Below are 22,524 nucleotides of genomic sequence, written 5' to 3'. Positions count from 1 at the left end.
GTCTGCCGTAGGTGTGGAAATCTTCGATGAACATGAGAACCTCCTTTTTCATAACCTTCCAAAATTTCTGCAAACATAACAGATTGAAGCCATCTAGGCCTGGAGCTTTATTGCCATTGCATTCTTTAACAGTTGCCTTAATTTCAGCTTCAGAGAACTCACTTTCTAACTCTTGGAAAGAGTGACTCTCTGCAACTGATTTGAACACACCTCCTAAAGATGGCCTATTAGCCCAATCTTCTGTGAACTATTTCTTAAAATGTAGAAGGGCCTCATGTTTGATTTTGACAGGATCTACATGAGTAACACCATTAACAGAGATGGAATTGATGGCGTTTCTGTTTTGTCTACAACTGGCCATTACATGGAAGAACCTAGTATTTTTGTCCCTTTTAAGTGTCCAGTTAACTCTGAATTTCTGCTGCCACATCCATTCCAACATTCTGCTAAGATTCCATATTTCACCTATCATCGCTCTCCTACTTTCTCTTTCTGAATCTATCAGTGGTCTGTCTTTAGCAATGAGATCCAATATATGCAACTCTTCCTCAGCTACTTTCAATTTAGAGGAAATGTTATCAAAGACACCACAGTTCCACTTCTTGAGAACAAGCTTCAACAACTTTAGCTTCTGCAAAAGACTATACCCAGGTCCTCCATTGACAGAAGTTTCCTTCCAGATGCTTTCCAAGAAAGAGGGAAAGGAGGGGTGCAAGGTCCAGGCATTAATAAACCTGAAGGGTTTTGGGCCCCAATCCCTCTCATCCTCCCTTATCAAGAGAGGACAGTGATCAGAGAGAAGTCTAGGCAGCCCCATAACTTCAATTTGAATTTGGTAAACCATTCGGGGCTAAGCATAATTTTATCAATCCTACTCCATTTCTCATTTTCTTGTGCATTACACCAAGTGTATTTCCTTCCAAGCAAAGGTAAATCAGTTAGCTCACTTCTATCAATAAATTCATTACTCTTTCATCCCTTTGTCCCTTCTAGAGCATCCAATCCTTTCTTCAATATTTCTAATCTCATTGAGATCTCCACTCATACACCATGGGTTAGGGAAGATTCTTTTGAGGTTAATAAGACAATCCCACAATTTGCTTCTACTGCTAGCATTATTTGGGGCATATACATTTAACAGTATACATTCAAAAAAAATTATGGAGTGCACCTGAGAGTATGATGAATCTCCTATTACTGCAGCAGCTATGTAACTTGAAGATCTCTGGATCCCAAATGCATAACAGGCCTCCAGCAGATCCCTCTAAATCAACTAACATAAATTCCATACTATTTCTTGGCCATAAAGGATTTTTTTGTTTCTTGAAAGAGTGTTATTTCCACTTGTTTTTCCCTAAGCAATTTCTTTCTTCCTTTTTCTCAGCTTTTCCCAATCCTCTAGCATTCCATGACAGTAGCTTCATTAATTAACAAAATTGAACACCAAAATCACCTAGGCTAAAGCTGTTTACTGCCCATCTTTCTCCTCTCCTCCATTTCTTTCTTTATCTTTGAGTTCTAATTCAACAATTTTGTGGAGAGTATCAGAATTCTTACCTTTGAAGTTGAGCCCTAGAACTATCCCTATCTGCATTGTAGCTTGAGCTTCATTTAGGATATATCTTCCCTTCCCTTCTATCACCATTCTCAAATGAAGCTGAAAGTGACATAGCTGCAACAGCAGCTCTGAATATGGCCCTTTTTGGTGAAGGCTTACTAGAGGAAGCCCTTTTAAGCCTATGAAACTTGACGAAACTGGAGATGATTTCAGACTGAGTGAGTACCTTAGACTTACTTTTTTGTTTCCTTTCAGCTTGACTTTAGATTTGGGTTTACACTTCCCAGATTGAGCCCTTTTATAATGTGGTGTGTCTGAAATCGATTTGGTCCTTGACGGCCCAAGTGATCCACCATTAGCAGAGCTAAGATTAATAACTCTGTTAAGGTTTGAAACTGATGGGCCAGGTTCATTAAGGATATGGTCCAAATCAATCTCCAAGTCTATGCCAGGTCTAAGCCGTGCAGATGCACTGAGGCTCCTAATAAAACCAGGTGTGTACAAATGGCCTTCTAACCTCTGATTGTCATTATTGGTTAGTGATCTGAGTTCAGCAGCCTTTTTTTTGTGGGTCTGCCATGCGTGCATCATCTTCAAAGCTGCTCCCCATGCCATTTTTTGTCTCTGTAACTGCCGTATCCCCTTCCTCTCTGTCACAGTGATGTTCCACTTTAGATTCTTCAACTACCTTGTCCACCTCAGCTCTGCTATAGGTCTGCTCTACCCTCTGAATAGGATCCACATCATTAAAAGATGCCAGCTCAGTATCATTTATCTCCATTCTCTTTGCCAGGTCACCTTATCTTCCTCAATCCTTATGGGATCTTCATGCTCTTGTCTGGCTATCATATTGGAGCTGCAGTCTTCTGCAGAATCAATGGATGAAATATAATCTTTCTCAATATTAGTTTGTTCTTCATAAACTAAGACTGGAAAGATTTTGCCCTTGCATTCCAGATGTATTTCTTTGTTAATACATTCTATACATTTAGTTGCAATCCTAACTCTGCCATAACAAAAGGACACTGGTTGGCAAGCATTACTATCAAGGTTTAGGACCTTTCCCCATATTCCTCCTAGTTTGGTAAACGTGTCTCTGTTCCAAAGGTTTAGTGGGACTCCATAACATCTTAGCCATAAACATCTCTCCTACTCAAGGTGCATATCTGGCTTCCATTCTGTAGCAAATTCGCACCACTCCTTTAGCCATTCATTAACTAGTGTGAAATTAGATTTCATCTCTTCTTTGGACTTGAATGTTAGGACAACATCCTTCCCTCCTCCATTTCTGACAAGAATATTGCCCATCTTTTTATCCTTTAGCGCTTGCTTGATGCTGGATAAGGTGTACTCTTCTTTGAGTCTTACTATTACACTTTCATACAACCACCCATGACCATCTTCATTCACTGTAATGGTAGAATAAGCTTTACCTTGTGGAATGCCTATGTTTGATTTTAAGGCATTAGCAAAGGATTTACGCTGGATGTAGACTCCTTTTCTTTCAACAACAGCAGGATTTCTTCTGGTGGGGATGGGTTGAGGTTTGCTAATGTTCTGATCTCTAGCATACTCAGCATATTTGACTTCAAGTGCCTTGTCATCCACCCATAACCCATTTGCTTTCTGAACTGCAATGCTTGCTGCAACCGAGCAGTCGAATCTCACAAATCCGAACCTTGTGCGTGTGGCTTTCCTCCTCTTTTGTGGGATAAAGACATCCTTTGCTATTCCAAACTTAGTGAAGAGTTTGAACACACCTTTAGGCTCCACTGAGTTTGGTAGGTTATCCACAAATACAGTAAACAAGCCCTTCAATGAACTATTGCTCCGTGCACCTCTGTCTCTCCTTTGCTTGACCACAGGGATGAACACTTGAACCCAAAAAAACAAGCACGAATTTGATAAAAAGATTCTCTCTCATAATATTATTAATTCTTTAAATTTAACTGGTTTGTCTTAAGATGTACATGTTAATTTATACTTGAGAAACCTAAAGCAAAGAGGAATACCAAATCCTAGACTAATTACTTGTTAATCAAGCTGAAATCAAATAAAATAAGAATTTCCCAAATATGAAAATATTTGAGTTAGGCTCAAAATCAAATCCTATAATAAGAAATAAGCGTACTGAAAAAAATTAAACAAAATTTGATTCATCTAAACTAAGTACAGGTGAATCAAATATTTGTAAAAATGGCAAAATCGTGAAATTGACGGCCTAAATGTTAGAATTCACCCAAAATCCATCATAAACCATGGCAAAACAATGGGTCTTGATCATCATTATGATGTTTTTCATGTCTCGATTAAATTTTAACATTCCAAACCCGTGCCATCTTGTGTCTACTAGTGTCTTTTGCATTTACCCTACTTATTCATAAATTTCAAAAACTCTGTGACAAAACAACGTGCATCAGTCTCTTTGTCTCACATATTCACAAACTCTAATGGAGGTACGCATGAGACATCACAACCAGCTGGTAAGGGGACCATTTCTTTCTTTCTCCATACTCAACCACCAGCCAAAGAATCAACAGCTGTGCACACTCACTCTGTGACACACACACCACTGCAAAAGCAATAAAAACTAAAGTGAAAGTAGCTTCCAAAAAAGACTCGTAGTCTTTTTCCTCAAAATATTTTCCAGTGCACTCAACTCAAAGCCTGTGACTATATTTGTTTGCATGTGAGTCTGAAAATATTCACACACTACAACGCAATCAAAAAACTATAAATAAAAGGCTTCCCTTCTCCATCAACCCAGCAACCATTTTCCATCAGAAGTCCTCCCAATTCTTCTCCTCATTCATATAATTCAGCCATTTTCACAAACACAAAATATGCAGAAGCTTTTCTCCATTTTCATCATCACCATCCTACTCTTCCAGGTACTACTTGCATTAAACATTTTCTAGCTTGTTTTGCACCCAAACAACAAATTTTCTAGCTATCCAAACATACATACAGTAAGTATTTCTTTGACCAGATTTCAATTCTATTGATGCATAATTTTATTTTATTTTATATTTTTATCAGGCTTTTGCTGAAGTTTTAGCATTTAACAATGCTGTGGATTCCCTTGCTAGTGTGAGTATCATTCAATAATGCTGGAATTCATGGTATTAGATTTATTTATCAAGTTGGTTTGGTTCCCAAGACTGTCTTTAGAGATCAAAATTTTGTAATTCATTTTTTCTTGTTTTTCCCTTTCTGTCTACAAATTTCTCATCAAGTCCTTCAATTAAAATTCTTATTTATGCTTTCCACTCGTAATTCTCTTTCCTTATTTCCTTTTGAATACAGAAAGATGAAAACAGTGTTGGAGTAGCTGTTTACAAAAAATATCATCCCAAGAAGATCAGTAAGTTATCACTTTGGTTTTGCTTATAAGTTTTGTATCACTACAACAATTTACACTTTTGGCGACTAAATTTGGCGACCAAAAGGAATTTACTAGCCAAAAATGTCACATTTTGCAACTAAAAACTTTTTCAGTCAGCGTTGGTTTAGGGGATAGCTACTAAAATGTTTTAGTTGGCATATATTACAAAGATTCTGAAAGCAGTTGTGGTCGCCGTAACAGTGGCGGTGGTACGGTTGCGGTTGCAAGGTGTAAAGGCCGTAGCGTAACGGCTGCGGTTACCACTACAAGAAAAAGCAGAATTGGCAACTAAAAAATCCCCTTTCGTCGCTGAAAGTAGCATTTTCGGCGACTAAAATGGAATTAGTAGCCAAAAGTGAAGACTTTTGCCGACTAAAACAATTTAGTAGCCAAATGTATACGTATTTGCGACTAAAAATCAGTTTGGTCGCCGATTATATGGGTTTTAGCGACCAAAAAAATTTTAGTAGCCAAAAGTGAAGGTTTTTTGCGGCTAAAAACATTTAGTAGCCAAAAGTATAGGCTTTGGCGACTAAAAAATAGTTTGGTCGCCGATTATACGTGTTTTACCGACAAAAATAAATTTTGTAGCCAAAACTGAAGCTTTTTGGCTACTAAAAAAAATTTAGTAGCTAAAAGTCTACAATTGCCAAAAGTGGAGGTTTTTGGCGACTAAAAATAAGTTTAGTCGCCAAAAGTGGTTATTTTTAGGCGGGAATTAATTTTTTTAGCGACTAAAATATAATTAGTAGCCAAAAGTATAGAATTGGCGACTAAAAAATAGATTTAGTCGCCAAAAATGATCTCCTTTTTTTTTAGTAAATAATTTATTTTTTACATAAATTATATTGAATAAAAATAATTATGTTTATATATATAGTTTTATATTAATATGGGTCAATATACTATATAAATAATATATGTTGCATATATAATCATGTGGTGTTGTAGAGGCATAATGGAGATAGTGTGTTGTTTAAGGTTTAGAATGTGGGAGGTTGGTGGTTTGAATCTCAGCGGAAGAAAAGTTAGTATTTTTTTTTTTCACGGAACGATTTTTGGCGACTAAAATTATTGGTTGCCAAAAGTGTTGCTTTTGGCGACTAAAAGGTTTGGTCGGCGATTTCTTGACTATTGGCGACTAAAAGATTAGTCGGTAAATGTATAATTTCAAAAAGTGTAATTTACTATTGGCGACCAAAATTTTGGTTGCTAAAGACCTGTTTTTTGCCGACTAAAACCTTTTTAGTCGCCAATACCTTCCCCGACCGTGTTTTCGCAACAAAACCGGTGACTAAAAAATTTAGTCGGGAAAACTAAAAAGTTGACTTTTGGCAACTAAAAATGGACTTTTGGCGACTAAAAATTTAGTCACCAAAGGTGCTTTTTCTTGTAGTGTACCGAAACCGTGAATTTATTTATTTTTCACACAATTTGAAAAACTTACCGATACGAATATTTTTTTCATGATCATATTTATTAGGTTTAAAATAAATATTGATCAATTTTTATAAATTTTCAAGTATGATCCAATATATTTCATATTTTTAAATCACTATAAACTGAGTTTTTACATTTTATTTTAATAATTAATGACTTTATATCATACAAAAAATCAATCACTAACTATTATATATAAGATAAATAATGACAAAAGAAAGAGAATAAATATGAGCCTAAATATATATACGTATATACACATATTTTAATAAAGCCAAATAGATAATGATCACACTTATTGTTATTATTATTTTTAAACAATATATAGATAAACACACAAATAAAATGGTTGAGTGATAGTAACTAAATAGAATAGCATAAGTCTTACAGCTTCAACAAAACAATAACATGTTCTTTATCTTCCCTCTTCTTTCTCTCTATCTCTTGCTCCTCCATCTTTTCTCTTTATCTTCCCTCTTCTCTCTATCCCTCTTCCCCCATTTTCAAATTTTTTTTTTATGTGTTTTTTTGAAAGAAGCAGTTCGAAACCGTTACGTAACGGTGCGTAACAGGCCGTTACGGCTGTTATGACACCATTACGACGGCTACGTCAACGGCTACAGCCGACACACTAGTGAATCTCAATCACACTGCAAAAGCGGTCGTAACGGGTGGCGGTAACCACCACAACCGTTACGTAACGGCATTACGTAACGGTTGCGGCCGCTTTTTAAAACCTTATATATTACATATTAGTGACTGAAAAAAAATTTAGTCACTAAAAATTTAACTTCTAGTGACTAAAAAGTTTATTAGTCGCCATTATTGTACATTTTAGGCTACTAAATCTGTTTTTGGTCGTCATATAATACATTTTCCCTACAAAAAAAAAAATTAGCCGTGAAAAACAGGCGTATTATTATGATATCTCTTTGGTGACCAAACAAATCAGTCGTCAAATATTAAGTTTTGGTGACAAAATAAAATTAATTGTGATTATATTACTTTTTCCGACCAAAATATTTATTAGTGGCCAAATTAAAACTTTTGGCGACAAATATTTTAGTCGCCATTGATTTAGATTTGGCTATAAAACTTAATAGTCATCATAGATATGCATTTTCCGACAAAAACTAAATTTAGTCGCTAAGGGTATTAAAAAAATAAAATAAAATAAAAAAGAGAGGAAATTCATTTATTGGCTCCCACCCCTTTCTTTGTTAGACAACAAGGAAGTTCGAACCTCTCACAAAGACTATCCTTCACCACCAAACACAGAAAAGCACCTGTCCACAGCCCACCTTATGGAGCACATCACTACGGCCACCGCCGCAAATCATCACCGCCCCTTTCTCTGTTTACTTCTATGTCATATAAATATTTGTCACAAAAATTTTAAATAAAATTTTAGGAGAGTTTTAGTGATTTTGAACAGAATTAATTGAAATTGAAATGGATTGAAATAAAATGGGGCAGAAATAACAATTCTCATTCTATTGATACGCAATAATAATCAATCCAAGAATGAGATTCTCACACCAATACCTATGGTATGCTAGAATGATGTGAAAAATGGGGGAATTTCTAATTGCACGCATACACTTTCTAGCCACACCCACTTCTAAGTACCCCATACAAATTCTAAAAAATATGCAAACCCTTTTAATCCTAAAATAGCTACACCCTTCCACTCCCCACCTACCGCCCACTACCATTGCCATCTTCTTCTCACTTGTTCGGAATTAAAATTTCATCATTAGAAAAAATCAAAATTTGAATAAAACTTTGTCACCATATACACAAGTATACATGTGTACACAATATGATATATGTGGAAGTTATATAGGGAGAAAAAAATGAACACCATGAAAATAATTTTTAATTTGATGGAGAAGTTTTTGGGATATTTACCACTAAATTTTATCTCACAAACAAGTACTTTAATTAGTTCCAAATTTTTTCTATTGATTTGTTAAGTCCTATTAGTGTAGAGTTTCTTTCCATGTGGTCTTATTTTTTATTTTGGTAGTGTTTTGATAGACAACTATACCATTTTATTAATGTGATAGGTATGATGTGATACTCCAATGTGACAGGTATTAATGTGACATTTCAACGATGTGACACTCAAAAAAAAATTAAAAACCCTTTAGTGTATTTTTCCTAAATATGACAATGTGACGGATATAATGTGACATTCCAAAACTTTTACTCCAAAAAAATTAAAACTTCGTAATGTACTTTTTCCAAATGTGACAACGTGTCGAGTATAATGTAACACTTAAAAAAAATAAAAATTTCTTAGTGTACTTTTCTCAAACGTGACAACGTGACGGGTATGATGTGACACTCTAAAAATACTAAAAACTCCTTAGTATACTTTTCCCAAACATGACATGTGACACTCCAACGTAACGGGTATAATAAAACTCCTTAGTGTACTTTTCCTAAAAAAAAGCCTACTTAGTGTACTTTTTCCAAATGTGACAATGTAACAGTTATGATGTAACACTTCAAAAAAAATTAAAAATTCATTAATGTACTTTTCCCAAACGTGACATGTGACACTCCAACATAACGAGTATGATATAATACTCCAAAAAAATTAAAAACTCTTTAATGTACTTTTTCCAAATGTGATACTCTAACGTGGCAGGTATGATGTGACACTAAAAAACTCTTTAATATACTTTTTTCAAATGTGATACTTGTGGAGAAGTTGTTTGAAAATACTCTCTGGATCTTGTAGGACGCTCTTGATCCTTAGCTAGTTACCTGAAAAGGAATGAACACTTCGGTCGGGGGTGCCAGAATTAGCAATCCGACGGATAAGTCAGTGTATTCTCTCTTGGTTGCTTATATCTCAAGTTAAACTTGTTCTCGCCTACCTTTCTTTGGCTGATGCTCTTCTATTTATATTTTTCCTTTGGGCCTCAGGGTCGGGCCCACCCTTAATCCATTGCACGTTTATTTATTCGGCTTTTGTTCGACTGGCTGGAATGCCGATTAGACTATTTGGCTCCGTGATCGTCTAGGATGAAGCCGAATACAAATTCCGTCCTTGACTGTCCTCATACCGTTATTCGGCTTTATTGCCCCCACAATATTCGGCTCCCACAATTGCCCCCGAAACATCCTATTAACGCCAGTTAGTTGACATATTTGGTTTTGAATGGCATGTTTGGTTTCGGTTTTGAAAAGTCAAGGAAAGAACGGCGGGTAACCTCATTTCAACGTATGTCAGAACACACGCTTTTTAGGCACCATTACATCTTCCCGCCTCTTCGTACGCTGTCTTCATTTAATGCGATTTGAAACTATGTTATCCTTTCAAATGTAAGTTCTTTTTTAATACTCAAAACTTCTGGTTTGCCTTTTGATATACCTTTATTTCGCGACTTCTGCAACTTCCTCCTGTTTCTCATTGTCTCTTTTACTTCTTGTAAGTTTTCTTCTCCTTCACTTCGAATCTCATTTCCTTGTTTATTTTTAGTTTTGCATAATCCTTAGGCTAGCTAGGATGGCAAAACATTTGAAAGAACTCCTTTCTGCAGATCAAATTTCTGATTTCTGACGCCATTATTCCATCCCCGACGACGTCCATCTGTCACTCGTGGCAAACAGCACCACTGATATGGAGAGGACTGATGAAAGTACAATCATCTTTCCTCTCCTATCGATTGTTGAGAGCGGAGTCCGTTTTCCCCTTCACCCGTTTTTAAGGGTCGTCCTTCGACACTGGGGTCTAATCCCTTCCTAACCTAACGTAAATTTTTTCCGAATCATAATGGGGATTATAGAGTTGAACCGATGCCTTAGGATTAACCTTGGCATATCTGTAATTCGGCATTGTTATGCCTTAGCCAAGTCTACTGGCCAGCTGGGACGCTATTTTCTCAGGGCCAAGGATACCGATCATCACTTAGTAACTATGCTTGCCAGCTCTGGCAAGCGTGTTGATGATGTAATGGTCGTTGTCCAAGGCAACTGAGAATTCGGCAAGGGTGAAGATCGCCTAGATCCCGTGCCAAGGCAGAAAGGCAAACTAGGTGGCCATATAGCTCATTTTTGTTTTTTTATTATCATATATGTATTCGGCTTTCCTTCTATGTACTTACCGTTTTGTTTATGCAGGCAACAATTTGAAGAAAGTGTTGGTTTCAGCCGACGACGCTGTACTTGCGGAAATTAAAATTGCACTACAGTTCTTTGGCTGTCCAAGCCGTCAGAAACAAGAGAGGGCGGCCCACATTCTCCTGCGATACGAGCCGACTTACGCAACGTTTTCGGCGGCAGACAACATTCTAATTCCGAGAGGCGAAAAGCATCTTACAACCCTTATCTTCCCTAACTTAAAAAACCTAAGGCAGATTGGTTTAGAAGCCTCTGATTCGGAGCAGGTGGAAGAACAAGTAGCCGAAGCAGTCACTGAGGAGCCGAACCAGTCGGAAGCTGAAGTAAACGAGGCTCTAAACTTGGCCTTTGAGGAAACTAGACTCAATTCATCCAACCCTCCATACACCTCAAGCCAAGGGGATGTCTCCTTTGAAGACATTTTTACAGACTTAGGAGACCTTCCCAGCGCTTATCCTAAGAATATGGCTGGGGAATCGCTCACGCAACTGGCCAGAAGGAAAAACGCCGAAAAGATGGTCGCCCTGAGGAAAGTCGAGGCCGCCCGATTGGAAACTCCACCCGCCGCCATCGCTGAGTCCTCTCTGCCTGTTATTACAGAAGAAATGGCTCAGACTGAAACGGCGTAGACGGAGCAGGTAGAACAGGGGGATCAAGAGGCTGTGCAAAGGGGGGGAAAAGCACATCGCCGAGCGAGAAGCCATCCCTGATGAGGACCAAACCGATAAACGGCCGCGCATTGAGGAATCGGACTTGGTTGTTCCGTTCACCGTTCAACCAAGGATAAGGAATATGTCGATTGCCTCTGATGCGTTGGCTTTGAAGGACCCGGCGGTGGCATTGAGCATGGCCTCTTCAATCTCCCTACCGGTTGACCGAGCCACATTTCAGGCGGAGCCAGATCTAATGTTAATTGCATTAGCCGCTCAATCAGCCTTATTGGTACATTACTTGCCTTATCTGCAGTCTTCCACCTAGATACATATATATATATATATATATTTCTTATTATTTGTTTTTTGTAACTCTATTTTCTTGTTTTGCAGACGGTGGGCAGGATAGCCGAAATCGGCGCCGTCAACATGACGTTATAGAACGGATTGGCTTCTTGAAAGCCGAAATTGACAATGAAAAGAGCAAGGCTGTGGTAGTCTCTCAAAGGGTTGATTCCGAGGCATTGCAAGCGGCGGAGGAATGTGCAAGAGCCGACTCTGAGGCTGAGCGAGCAAGGAATTCCGACCAACTAAGGCTGGCCACCGAAGAGAGGGCAAAAGTGAGCGAAGATGTGCTCAAGTTAGCCAAGGAGGTAATCGCCAAGCTGGAAGCCAACTTGGAAGAATCGAGGAAGGCAAAGGAAATAGCCGACTCCGAGATTTCCAAAGCATTCCAAGCTGGGAAGGACACCGCCTTGGAAAACTACGTGGAAGAAGTGCCTAAGTTCGAAAATTGGGGCTTCAAACACGGCTGGCTCAAAGCCCTCACTGCCACGAATGTGACATTGGCGCAGCCGATTCCATACGAGTAGGTGGACGTTGAGCCGCTGGCGTTTGACCCTAAAGATTGATTAGGGGATATTTTGGTTTTTGGTAGGCATCGTAGAGGCATAGTTTTTGTAGGTTTTTGTTAGTAGATTTTCATTTCTTTACTTCTACTGGAAATTTAAATGTAAGGTAATTTTCATGTGTAAAATGACTGCTATTTGTGCTCAATTTATTAATGAAAATTTTCTATACTTTCCATTTTACTGCATATACTATTTGTCTTCAATTTATTAATGACAATTCCTTATGCTTTTCTGTTTGCTACATATGAATAAATTAAATATCCGATAAATTAACCGAATCAATTAAACATCCTCTGCCTCTTTGCTATTCAGCCGAATAACTGAACGAATCGGCAGTTAACAATTTGGAAAGGCATGACTATTCGATAAACTAACGCGTAAAACGGCTCAAGGCCGCGACGTCTGGCCAATTAGATTAATGAATCTGCCACAGCTACACGAACTCAATCGCCGAATGCTATTAGTTCATGGAGCGGCTGGGGCACTCAACCCGATCGGCGCAAGGGCTCGCCCTCTGGCTGATTAGATTAATGAATCTGCCCTTGCCCTAGCTGGTGCATGAACTGGAACGCCGAAGGAAATTAGCTCATGGAGCGACATGTGCATGAACTGGAACACCGAATGAAATTAGCTCCTGGAGCGGTTGGGGCACATGAGATGATCGACACCAGGCGTGGACCTTTGGCCGATTAGATTAATGAATCTACCCTTGCCCCAGCTGGTGCATGAACTGGAATGCCGAATGAAATTAGCTCATGGAGCAGCTGGGGCACATGAGATGATCGGCACCAGGCCTGGACATTTGGCTGATTAGATTAATGAATTTACTCTTGCCCCAGCTGGTGCATGAACTGGAACGCCGATGAAATTAGCTCATGGAGCAGCTGGGGCACATGAGATGATCGACACCAGGCCTGGACATTTGGCCGATTAGATTAATGAATCTGCCCTTGTCCCAACTGGTGCATAAACTGGAACGCCGAATGAAATTAACTCGTGGAGCAGCTGGGGCACATGAGATGATCGGTACCAGGCCTGAACATTTGGCCGATTAGATTAATGAATCTGCCCTTGCCCCAGATGGTGCATGAACTGGAACGCTGAATGAAATTAACTCATGGAGCGGCTGGAGCACATGAGATGATCAGCACCAAGCCTGGACATTTGGCCGATTAGATTAATGAATATGCCCTTGCCCCAGCTGGTGCATGAACTGGAACGCCAAATGAAATTAGCTCATGGAGCGGCTGGGGCATATGGGATGATCGGCATCAGGTTTTGAAATTTAACATTGATGAGATCGCCTCGGGGGTGCTACACCTGTAAGGTATAAATGGGGCGGGTGGTGGGTGCGCGGAGGGGCCATTGTTACGTTCAGAGTCAATAAATTAAAGGAGGGAAAGAACAGTGTGGACAATTTATGGATAGCAAGAAGATTATTCTTCAACAGCAGAGGAGAAGGGAGGACACTCGCGGAGTTGGACGCAGAGATGAATCGAGGTGGCGAGCCTACGCGCACGGGGAGCAGGACGTCGAGGGAACGGGAAAAACGCTAGTCCCCGCATCGTCGAAGTAGGTCACCCAGAAGGGAAAAATAGCTGGGGGCAGCTCCCCTCAACCACGCTCGAGAGGAGAAACCAGTGCGACACCGCGCTCGTTAAGTTTTGCGGTTTTTGTGGGGAGCAAACTGATGACGGAAGCGGATTCAGTTGTGCACGACCAAATGTGGCAGTCAAGTTTGCTCAACAAATTTTCCCACCAGAAGTCCAGCAGTCGATGGTCAATCGTCCTGATTTCGAAGTGTTTCGGGAGGCATCCATGGAGCGGTGAATGGGTTGTATACTGCCTATGAAATCAGCATGCGTCTTCGTGCCGCGCGGCGGGAGATAGAGCAGAAGGATGAACGCATTCGAAGCTTAGAAGCTCACACGGAGAAGGCTGAGCACAAATTGAGGAAGGTCAAAACTGCCGAGACACAATCGGCCGACCAAGCTAACCCGATTGTGGAAGAAAGGGTGACCCAATAGCTTATAAGTCATGTGATTTCCGATCGTGATACTGCAAGCATGTTTGCAATAGAGGCCACAAAGACCAGGTCTTATGAACAAGGCTTCCATGATGGCCGAAAAGTTAGGTTATAGAGGACTAAGGAAAAGCTCGCCGGGGAGGTCTGCCGGTGCACGAACTGTGGATTTAAGCACGGGGGGGTCAAGGCTCTCCAGGTAGCAGACGTTGATTCGGCGCCGCCGTTATGTTATATCAGAGTCATCATTTTCCCTTAACGGCTTTCGAAGACGAGAAGAGCGATGACGAGGGGGATGCCGAATAAAACTGAACATATTGTACCGCCCTAATGTAGATTGGAAGCGATTTATGTATTATCGATTAATTCAATGAAACATATTATCTTGAATGTTTGCATGTTTCAATTTATGTTTATAAATTCAGTTATGATCATCTTTCATTTTTCATCAACTGCGTTTATGCTTATCAATCATAATATTAATGAAAAGCGCCTTGCACTGATGGGGCTCCAAATTCGGAGGATTACTCGGCCCAAACGTGTCTTGCATGGATGGGACTCCGAATTCGGAGGCTTTTAGCTTGGCTAATCGTGAATTCCATGAAGAGCGCTCCGAATCTGAAAGCTTACTCAGCCCAAAAGTGTCATTCACTGATGGGGCTCTGAATTCAGAGACTTTTAACTTGGCCAATCATGAATTCCACAAAGGGCGTTCTGAATCCGAAGGCTTACTCAACCCAAAAGTATCATTCACTGATGGGGCTTCGAATTCGGAGGCTTTTAACTTGGCCAATCATGAATTCCACGAAGGGCGCTCCGAATTCAATGGCTTTTATCTTCGAACTAAAATTTCATATAGTGAGATAAGAGGTCTTGCATTATAAAAGTGAAAGTTGTACACGGTAAACATTCAAAACAAGTTATCATGCCCCACAAGTCGGGTTAATGATAAAATTTACGCAAATGCATGGAATTCCAAGAAGGTGGCAGACTTCTCCTAGACATGTCTTTGAGCCGGTAGGCCCTTGTTCCCGCGATTAAATCGATCTGATAGAGGCTGTCCCAGTTAGGACCCAGTTTTTTGTCAGCCGGATTCCTGGCAGCTGGAAGTACTTTCTTGAGGACCAATTCTCCTGGTGTATAACGGCGTAGCTGAACACATTGATTATACGACTTAGCAAGCTGTTGCTGGTACCGTGCCATGGATGCAAGGGCACGGTCTCGTTATTCTTCAATTTGAGTCAAATCCAAGGCCAACATCATTTCATTTCTACCCATATCAAAACTTTTAATTTCAAGGTTGGGACGCCAATCTCCAGGAGGATGATTGCCTGGGTTCCGAAGCATAAAGCAAACGGCGTTTTCCCAGTGGATCGTTTCAGAGTAGTGCGATGAGCCCACAATACACTCGACAATTCTTCGACCCATCTGCCTTTAGCTTTCTCCTGCCTCTTCTTGATGCCGTCCAAGATGGCTTTGTTGGAGGCTTTGGCTTAACCATTGCTCTGTAGATAAGCCGGGGTGGAGAAATAAGGCCGAATACTATAGGTACTGCATAATTCTCGATAGACGCCACAATTAAACTGGTTGTCGTTGTCTAAAATGTTCTTGGAATGCCGAATCGTGTTATGATATTCTTCTACACAAAACATCTTATATCAGTATCTCGAATGTGTGTTAGTGCCTTCGCTTCGATCCATTTTGTGAAGTAATTTGTCGCGACAATCAAGAATCGCTTGTTTCCTGGGGCCTGTGGCAATGGCCAGATAATATCAAGCCCCCATTGAGCAAACGGCCAAGGACTGGTGATTGAGCTCAACTCCTCAGCAGGCAAATGGGATAAAAGGGAAAACCTTTGGCACTGTTCACATTTCTTGACATAACACTCGACATCAGCTCTCATGGTCAGCCAGTAGTACCCCTATGTTACAGCTCGATGAGCCAAAGAACGCCCACCAGAATGGGCACCGCAACTACCTTCATGTATTTCAGTTAAGAGTTCTTCGTCTTTATCCGGGTGAACACATTCTAGGTATAGACCATAAAAGGATTTTTTGTAGAGCTTTCCCTGCGAATCTAAATAATATCGCAGGGCTTTGTTTCGCAATTTGTGTGCTTCTTTCTTGTCCATCAGGAGCTGTTCAGAAGATACAAATGCAGTGATGGGGTCCATCCAACTTAGACCTGATTCTACGATATTGATTTGAATTGACTCTGAGGAGGCAATGCCCGGCTCAGGGATGAATCCTACTTCAATTGTGCGCTTAATTTCTGAGTTGATGGCGGAGGCTAGGTAGGCCAGGGCGTCTGCATGTGTGTTCTGATTCCAGGTTATTTGATTTAATTCATGATGGTCAAATTTTGCCAACAAAGAATTCGTCGTTTTCATGTAAGTTGCCATACGGTCATTTTTGGCTGCGTGTTCTCCCTTTAATTTGTTGATAACTAGCTTTGAGTCGCAGAAGACAAGCAGACGCCGTGCACCAAGGAGATGTGTGTTCCGTAAGCTGGTTAACAATGCTTCGTATTCAGCCTCATTGTTCTATGCATCGAAGCCCAGTTTGATAGCCTGCTCGATTATTGCCCCATCGGGAGCCATGATCACTACACCCGCCCCACTGCCGCGTTGGTTGGATGAGCCGTCACAATACAACTGCCAAATGTCCCCAACATAAATTCTCCAGTTCAGCTTAGGTTGAATTTGATCAAACTTAAAGCCGGCGAGACATCCGGTGAATTCGGCCACAAAGTTAGCGAGCACTTGCCCCTTTATTGAGATTCTGGGCAGAAATTGAATATCATACTAGCCGAGTTCGAGAGCCCACTTTGAAACGCGCCCTGAAGCTTCTGTACTACAGAGTACTGAGTGAATGGGGTAGTCCGTTAGTACCCTAATGGTATGCCCCTGAAAGTAATGCATCAGTTTTCTCGCTGCCATGATGAGAGCAAGGACAAATTTTTCCAACAGAAGGTAACGTGTTTCGACATCAACCATTGATTTGCTCACATAATAAACTGGTCGCTGCTCCCCTAGTTCTTCCTTTAACAATACGACGCTAACAGCCCGATCGGAAACTGCCAGATATAAAATGAGTGAATCACCTGCCGAAGGTGTTGTCAAGAGTCGGGCTGATCGGAGGTAAGTCTTCAAACTGTCCAAAGCGGCTTCGCACTCGGTGGTCCATTCAAAAGCTTTACCCTGCCAAAGAGTATGAAAAAATTGTCAGCAGTGATCCGTGGAACAACTAATGAATCTGTTGAGTGCGGCTGCCATTCCCATCAGCTTCTGAACCTCTTTGACCAACCGAGGAAAGCCGAGTTCTAGAATTGCTGTGATTTGTCTCGGGTTGGCTTCGATTCCGCAGTGGTTAACAATGTAGCCAAGGAATTTGCCGGATCCAATGCCGAAGGCACATTTGGAAGCATTCAGCTTCATTTTGTATTTGTGAAGAATGCCGAATGTTTCTTTTAGATTAGCTAGATGTGTTTGCTCTTCTCTGGACTTAACCACCATATCATCGATATATACTTCCATAGTACGGCCGAGTTGCTCCTTGAACATGGCAGTGACTAGTCTTTGGTAGGTTGCCTCCGCATTCTTCAGTTTTAAAGGCATAACCTTATAGCAATAGGTTCCTTTTAGGGTAAGGAATGCAATTTTGTCTTGGTCCTCCAGATGCATGGCAATTTGATGGTAGCCTCTGTATGCATCCAAGAAGCTCATACGTTGATGATGTGCCGTTGCATCGATGAGTTAGTCTATTCTGGGGAGGGGAAAGCAATCCTTAGAACAAGCTTTGTTTAAGTCCGTGAAATCCACACAAACACACCAAGTTTCATTTTTCTTCTTTACAACCACAGTATTCGACAGCCATGTAGGATAGGTTACTTCGCGGATTGCCCGGCATCTAGCAACTGGTCAACTTCTTCAACAACGGCAGCAGTGTGTTCCGCGGCTGACCGCCGGCTTTTTTGAATAATCAGCTTACATCTGGGATCAACGTTTAAGCGGTGCTGAGACACAGATGGATCCACCCCCGGCATCTCATATGGCGACCATACAAATACATCAAGGTTGCCGAGTAAGAAAGAAATTAGCTCTTGCTTGTCGACTTTGTTCAAGGAGGTGCCGACCATGAAGAATTTGTCAGGATTCCCATCAATTTCAACCCGATCCAGGGCTCCGGTTGCCTTTTCACTTGGGAGCCGTCCAACGTCGTCGAGGCTCTCTCAATCCGGCACCTCAATTGAATTCACTTCCAGCTCTCTTGGTGTCTTTGTGGCAAGAAAATAACATGTCTGCGCCGACTTCTGGGAACCTCGAATTTGCTCAATGCCGCGTTCAGTCGGAAAGCGAAGTAGTTGATGATAGGTGCTTGGCACGGCCTACATAGTATGCAGCCAAGTTCGTCCCATGATGAGATTATACGGCGAAGGAAGCTTGACAACCAAAAATTCTACATCCACTGACCAGGAGCCCGCCCGAACTGGTAGTGCGATTTTGCCCAACGGATATTCCGGATTAGCGTTGAAGCCGAATAACGGGTAATAAGCTGGAGACAAGTCCAACTCAGTGAAGCCGAGTTTGAGAAAGGTCTTGTAGTACATAAATTTCGAAGTGCTCTCCTGGTCAATGAGAACACGTTCAACGGCGAATCGGTTTACGCGTAGTTCGATGACTAAGGGATCAATGTGGGGGAGCGTTACGCCGGTCAAGTCATAATCATTGAAAGTAATACTCGTAGCTTCATGGGGCCGTTTCACTGATGTGATTTGCTTTTGGGGGTTGGGATGCGACTGAATTGTATGTACCGCGGATTTCATCGGCAAGTTGTATATCATATGAATTACGCCGAGTAAAGGTGAATCCTGCCGTAAAGCAACTATTTTGGTTGAGTTGTTCTTTCGGATGTGTTGCTTAAGATGACAGTCTTGTACCAACTCCTCAAGGTGATCTTTCAACGCATAGCAACTGTCGGTATCATGACCGTGGTCTTTGTGATATTCGCACCGCCTATCCCATCTTCTCGTGTCGGGAGGTCCCACCATCTTGGGTGGCCATTTGAAGAACGGAAGATGTTGAACTTAGGACATAACCGTGCTGATCAGCTCCGATAACTTCGTATATTTCTTGTTCGTGCGCCTTACGCGCCTGCTATCCACTTGAAGTTGTTCATTAGCTCGGTGTGAACATTGGTCATTTGATCGGCGCGAATCTCGTCTTTTGTCTCGTTTAGCCCAATTCCATGGTTCAGGACTCTGTGATGGTGCAGAATTTATCGGCTGAACGATTTCAGATGGGGCCCTCTTGTTGGCCTTGTGCTCGGCTTTGACCCGCAGGGCATCATCCTCCACTTTGCAGTGTTCCTCGACTTTCTTCATCAATGACCAAACTGTTTTGGGGGGCCTTCTGGTCAAGGAGCTACAGAGGGCACTATCAAGATGCAATCCTATTTTAAAGGCTGTGATAGCCATGGAGTCATTGCAGGCATCATCTACTAAATTAAAGAATTCCCAATAGTGCGTCGAATACGCACGTAGGGTTTCCCCTAGTTGAATTTGCATTGCCAGAGAGAATCGGCCTGCTTCGGCTAGACTTCATTAGTGATGAACCTTACCCTGAAGGATTTTTGGAGTTGATGAAAGCTCTTAATCGATGCTAGTTCCAATTTATAATACCATCTGACTGCCAATGGTCCCAAACTGCTCGGAAATATTCGACACATGAGGGCCTCGTCATCTACATCAAGCGTCATGGCTTGCTTATAATGACGAATGTGATCAGTGGGGTTCGATTTTCCATCGTATAAGGTGAACGATGGAGCTTTAAACTTTTGGGTAGCACTGCCCTTGTGATCCGTCACACAAATGGGTCATACTGATCCTCTTCGTCTGAATCATTTCGTCTTCGCTTATTCCGTACACGCGGACTTCCTTTGGAAGAACTGGAGACTTCAACTCGTCCTTTCCTTTTGGATTATGGGGATGATGAGTCAAAATCACGGCCACTATCATGTCTCCAAATTCGAGGTCGTCGACCATCCTTTCTCAAAGGTCGTCCCGGATCTTGGCGCGCGGCTTGTTGGGATTTTGCCACCTCCAAGGCCAAATCCTGTTGAAGGCGCTCGTTCTCAGCCATCATGTTTTCCAACCTCTGTTCATTTTGCTTTGCCTGATCCATAATTGCTTACATTGTCTCATGTGCTGATGTTGAGGGTGAGGTCTAGGCAACTGAGTCGAAGTTCAAGACCCTTCGTGCGGCAATGTTCTTTGGCCCAAGCATGTTGCTTTGAGTGGTATCATCTCATGGTGTAAGGTCGTCAACGACTACCAGAGGATCTTCCGTCACACCCGCCATGGATGTGCTGGAGTATTCCCACAGACGGCGGCAATTGTGGAGAAGTGGTTTGGAAATACTCTCTAGATCCTGTGGGACGCTCTTGATCCTCAGCTAGTCACCCGAAAAGGAATGAACACTCCGGTCGGGGGTGCCGAAATTAGCACTCCGACGGATAAGTCAGTGTATACTCTCTTGGTTGCTTATATCTCAAGTTAAACTTGTTCTCACATACCTTTCTTTGGGTGTTATTTCTCTATTTATATTTTTCCTTTGGGCCTCAGGGTCGGGTCCACCCTTAATCCATTGCATGTTTATTTATTCGGCTTTTGTTCGGCTGGCTGGAATGTCGATTAGACTATTTGGCTCTGTGATCGTCTAGGATGAAGCCGAATACAAATTCTGTCATTGACTGTCCTCATACCGTTACTCGGCTTTATTGCCCCCACAATATTCGGCTTTCACAATACTCTAATGTGGTAGGCTAATGAGTTATTACACATCTAAAATAACTAAATGAATTATAAGAAAAAATATAAGATTATATAGATCACAACTTCAAATATGGGACTTATTGGTCAATCTCCCGAAAGTTTTTTATACAAAATAAAAAGAGAATAAGATATATTAGACGGACCATTTTGCTGGTGTTTGGGAACCCAAAATTGAGGCTAAAATAGCCTCAAAAAAAAAAAAAAAAAAAACCAAAGCTTCAAATAATACCCTAAACTAATAATTTATATTTATAAAAATAAAAAAACAAAACAAAAAACAAAAACCAAAGCAGTGGGCAGAGGGTAGGCAAAGGGTAGGGCCAGTCTAGTCCTACGGGCTAAAATGACACTTTTGCCCCTATAGGCCAATTTTGAAAAAAGTGAGGTTAGGGACAAATTTGTCATTTCAACCTCAAACATCATTTCAAATACATTTTTCAATACAACAACTTAAATAAAAATTCATCTTATCTTTCCAAACAAAAAAACTAAAATAGTCTATTAAAATAGTCAAAAAAATCAAAAAACCTCTAAAATAGTCTCTTCCCAAATGCCCACTTTATGTATAAAATGCGAGAAATACTATTTAAAGCATTGAGACAAACAGTATCTTTCCCAGGAACAAAATGCCATGACCCATAGTCATCTCCGAATTGCATCCCACACTTATCTCCCTTTTCCCCTTTATCCTATCACCACTCTTGCCAGTCACCAATATCAGTCCCTTATTCTCTGCTCTACAATCTACACAAATATTCTGAGATAATTATTACTAGTAGCTTGTTCACATTTGTTGTTTGATTGTAAAAATTAAAACTTGGACGTGGATTTGAATGAATGATGATGATGATGATGATGATGATTGAATGAAACAGATTGCAATTATGCATGCTCGAGGAGATGCAGAGAGGCGTCGAGAAAGAAGGTGTGCAACAGGGCATGCAAAACGTGTTGCATGAGATGTCATTGCGTCCCACCTGGTACCTACGGCAACAAGAATGCTTGTCCCTGTTATGCCTCCCTCAAAACCCACGGCCACAAACCCAAGTGCCCTTAGTTCCTCATCCTTATCCTCCTCAATTAATAAATCAATGAATCTACTTGTTATCAATATAATATAAACTCAATCTTATAGAGAGTGATATGTGCTCATTTGGTGTTTTTATTTTATTGTTATCGACGTTGACACTTATTTATTATTTCCCATGTACTGTAATAAATAATCAGTATGCTGTTTTATATATATATATATATAGAAATATTCTATTCATCATAACATTGTATTTATATGTAGCTTATTAATTTAATCTGTATGAGTAGGATGGACTTGATCATCTTCATTTTATGTATATAAAAGAAGATTTTCATTACATATTTAATAGCTATGAAATAGGAATGTAAATTTATAATTGTTTTAAATTTAAAAAATCATTACACTTATTATTGAATAATGTAATAAAATCTTTCTATTATAAATATGCAATGAAAATGATCACAATTCGGGTAGGACCCATCAAACTTATCATATCACATAAAAAAAAATTAAAAAAAACAAAAAAAAAAATTGTGTAGGATGTGAAGGGTTTCAG

The 22,524-nt window shown here is 40.6% G+C and overlaps 1 protein-coding gene across 1 annotated transcript; it reads left to right on the top strand.

Annotated features, from left to right (window-relative positions):
• Positions 1–4,185: 4,185 nt before the first annotated feature.
• Positions 4,186–22,125, top strand: LOC114274822 (Gibberellin-regulated family protein). Its single transcript, XM_028216799.2, has 4 exons — positions 4,186–4,449; positions 4,598–4,648; positions 4,865–4,922; positions 21,811–22,125. The coding sequence occupies exons 1-4, from the start codon at positions 4,402–4,404 to the stop codon at positions 21,990–21,992; spliced, it is 339 nt and encodes a 112-aa protein (XP_028072600.2). The 5' UTR covers positions 4,186–4,401; the 3' UTR covers positions 21,993–22,125.
• Positions 22,126–22,524: the final 399 nt, after the last annotated feature.

Source organism: Camellia sinensis, chromosome 3, assembly GCF_055761805.1.
Source record: "Camellia sinensis isolate YWXY chromosome 3, ASM5576180v1, whole genome shotgun sequence".
Classification (NCBI taxonomy): domain Eukaryota; kingdom Viridiplantae; phylum Streptophyta; class Magnoliopsida; order Ericales; family Theaceae; genus Camellia; species Camellia sinensis.
The sequence above is the reverse complement of the archived record's forward strand: the minus strand, read 5'-3'. Positions and strand labels throughout refer to the sequence as shown.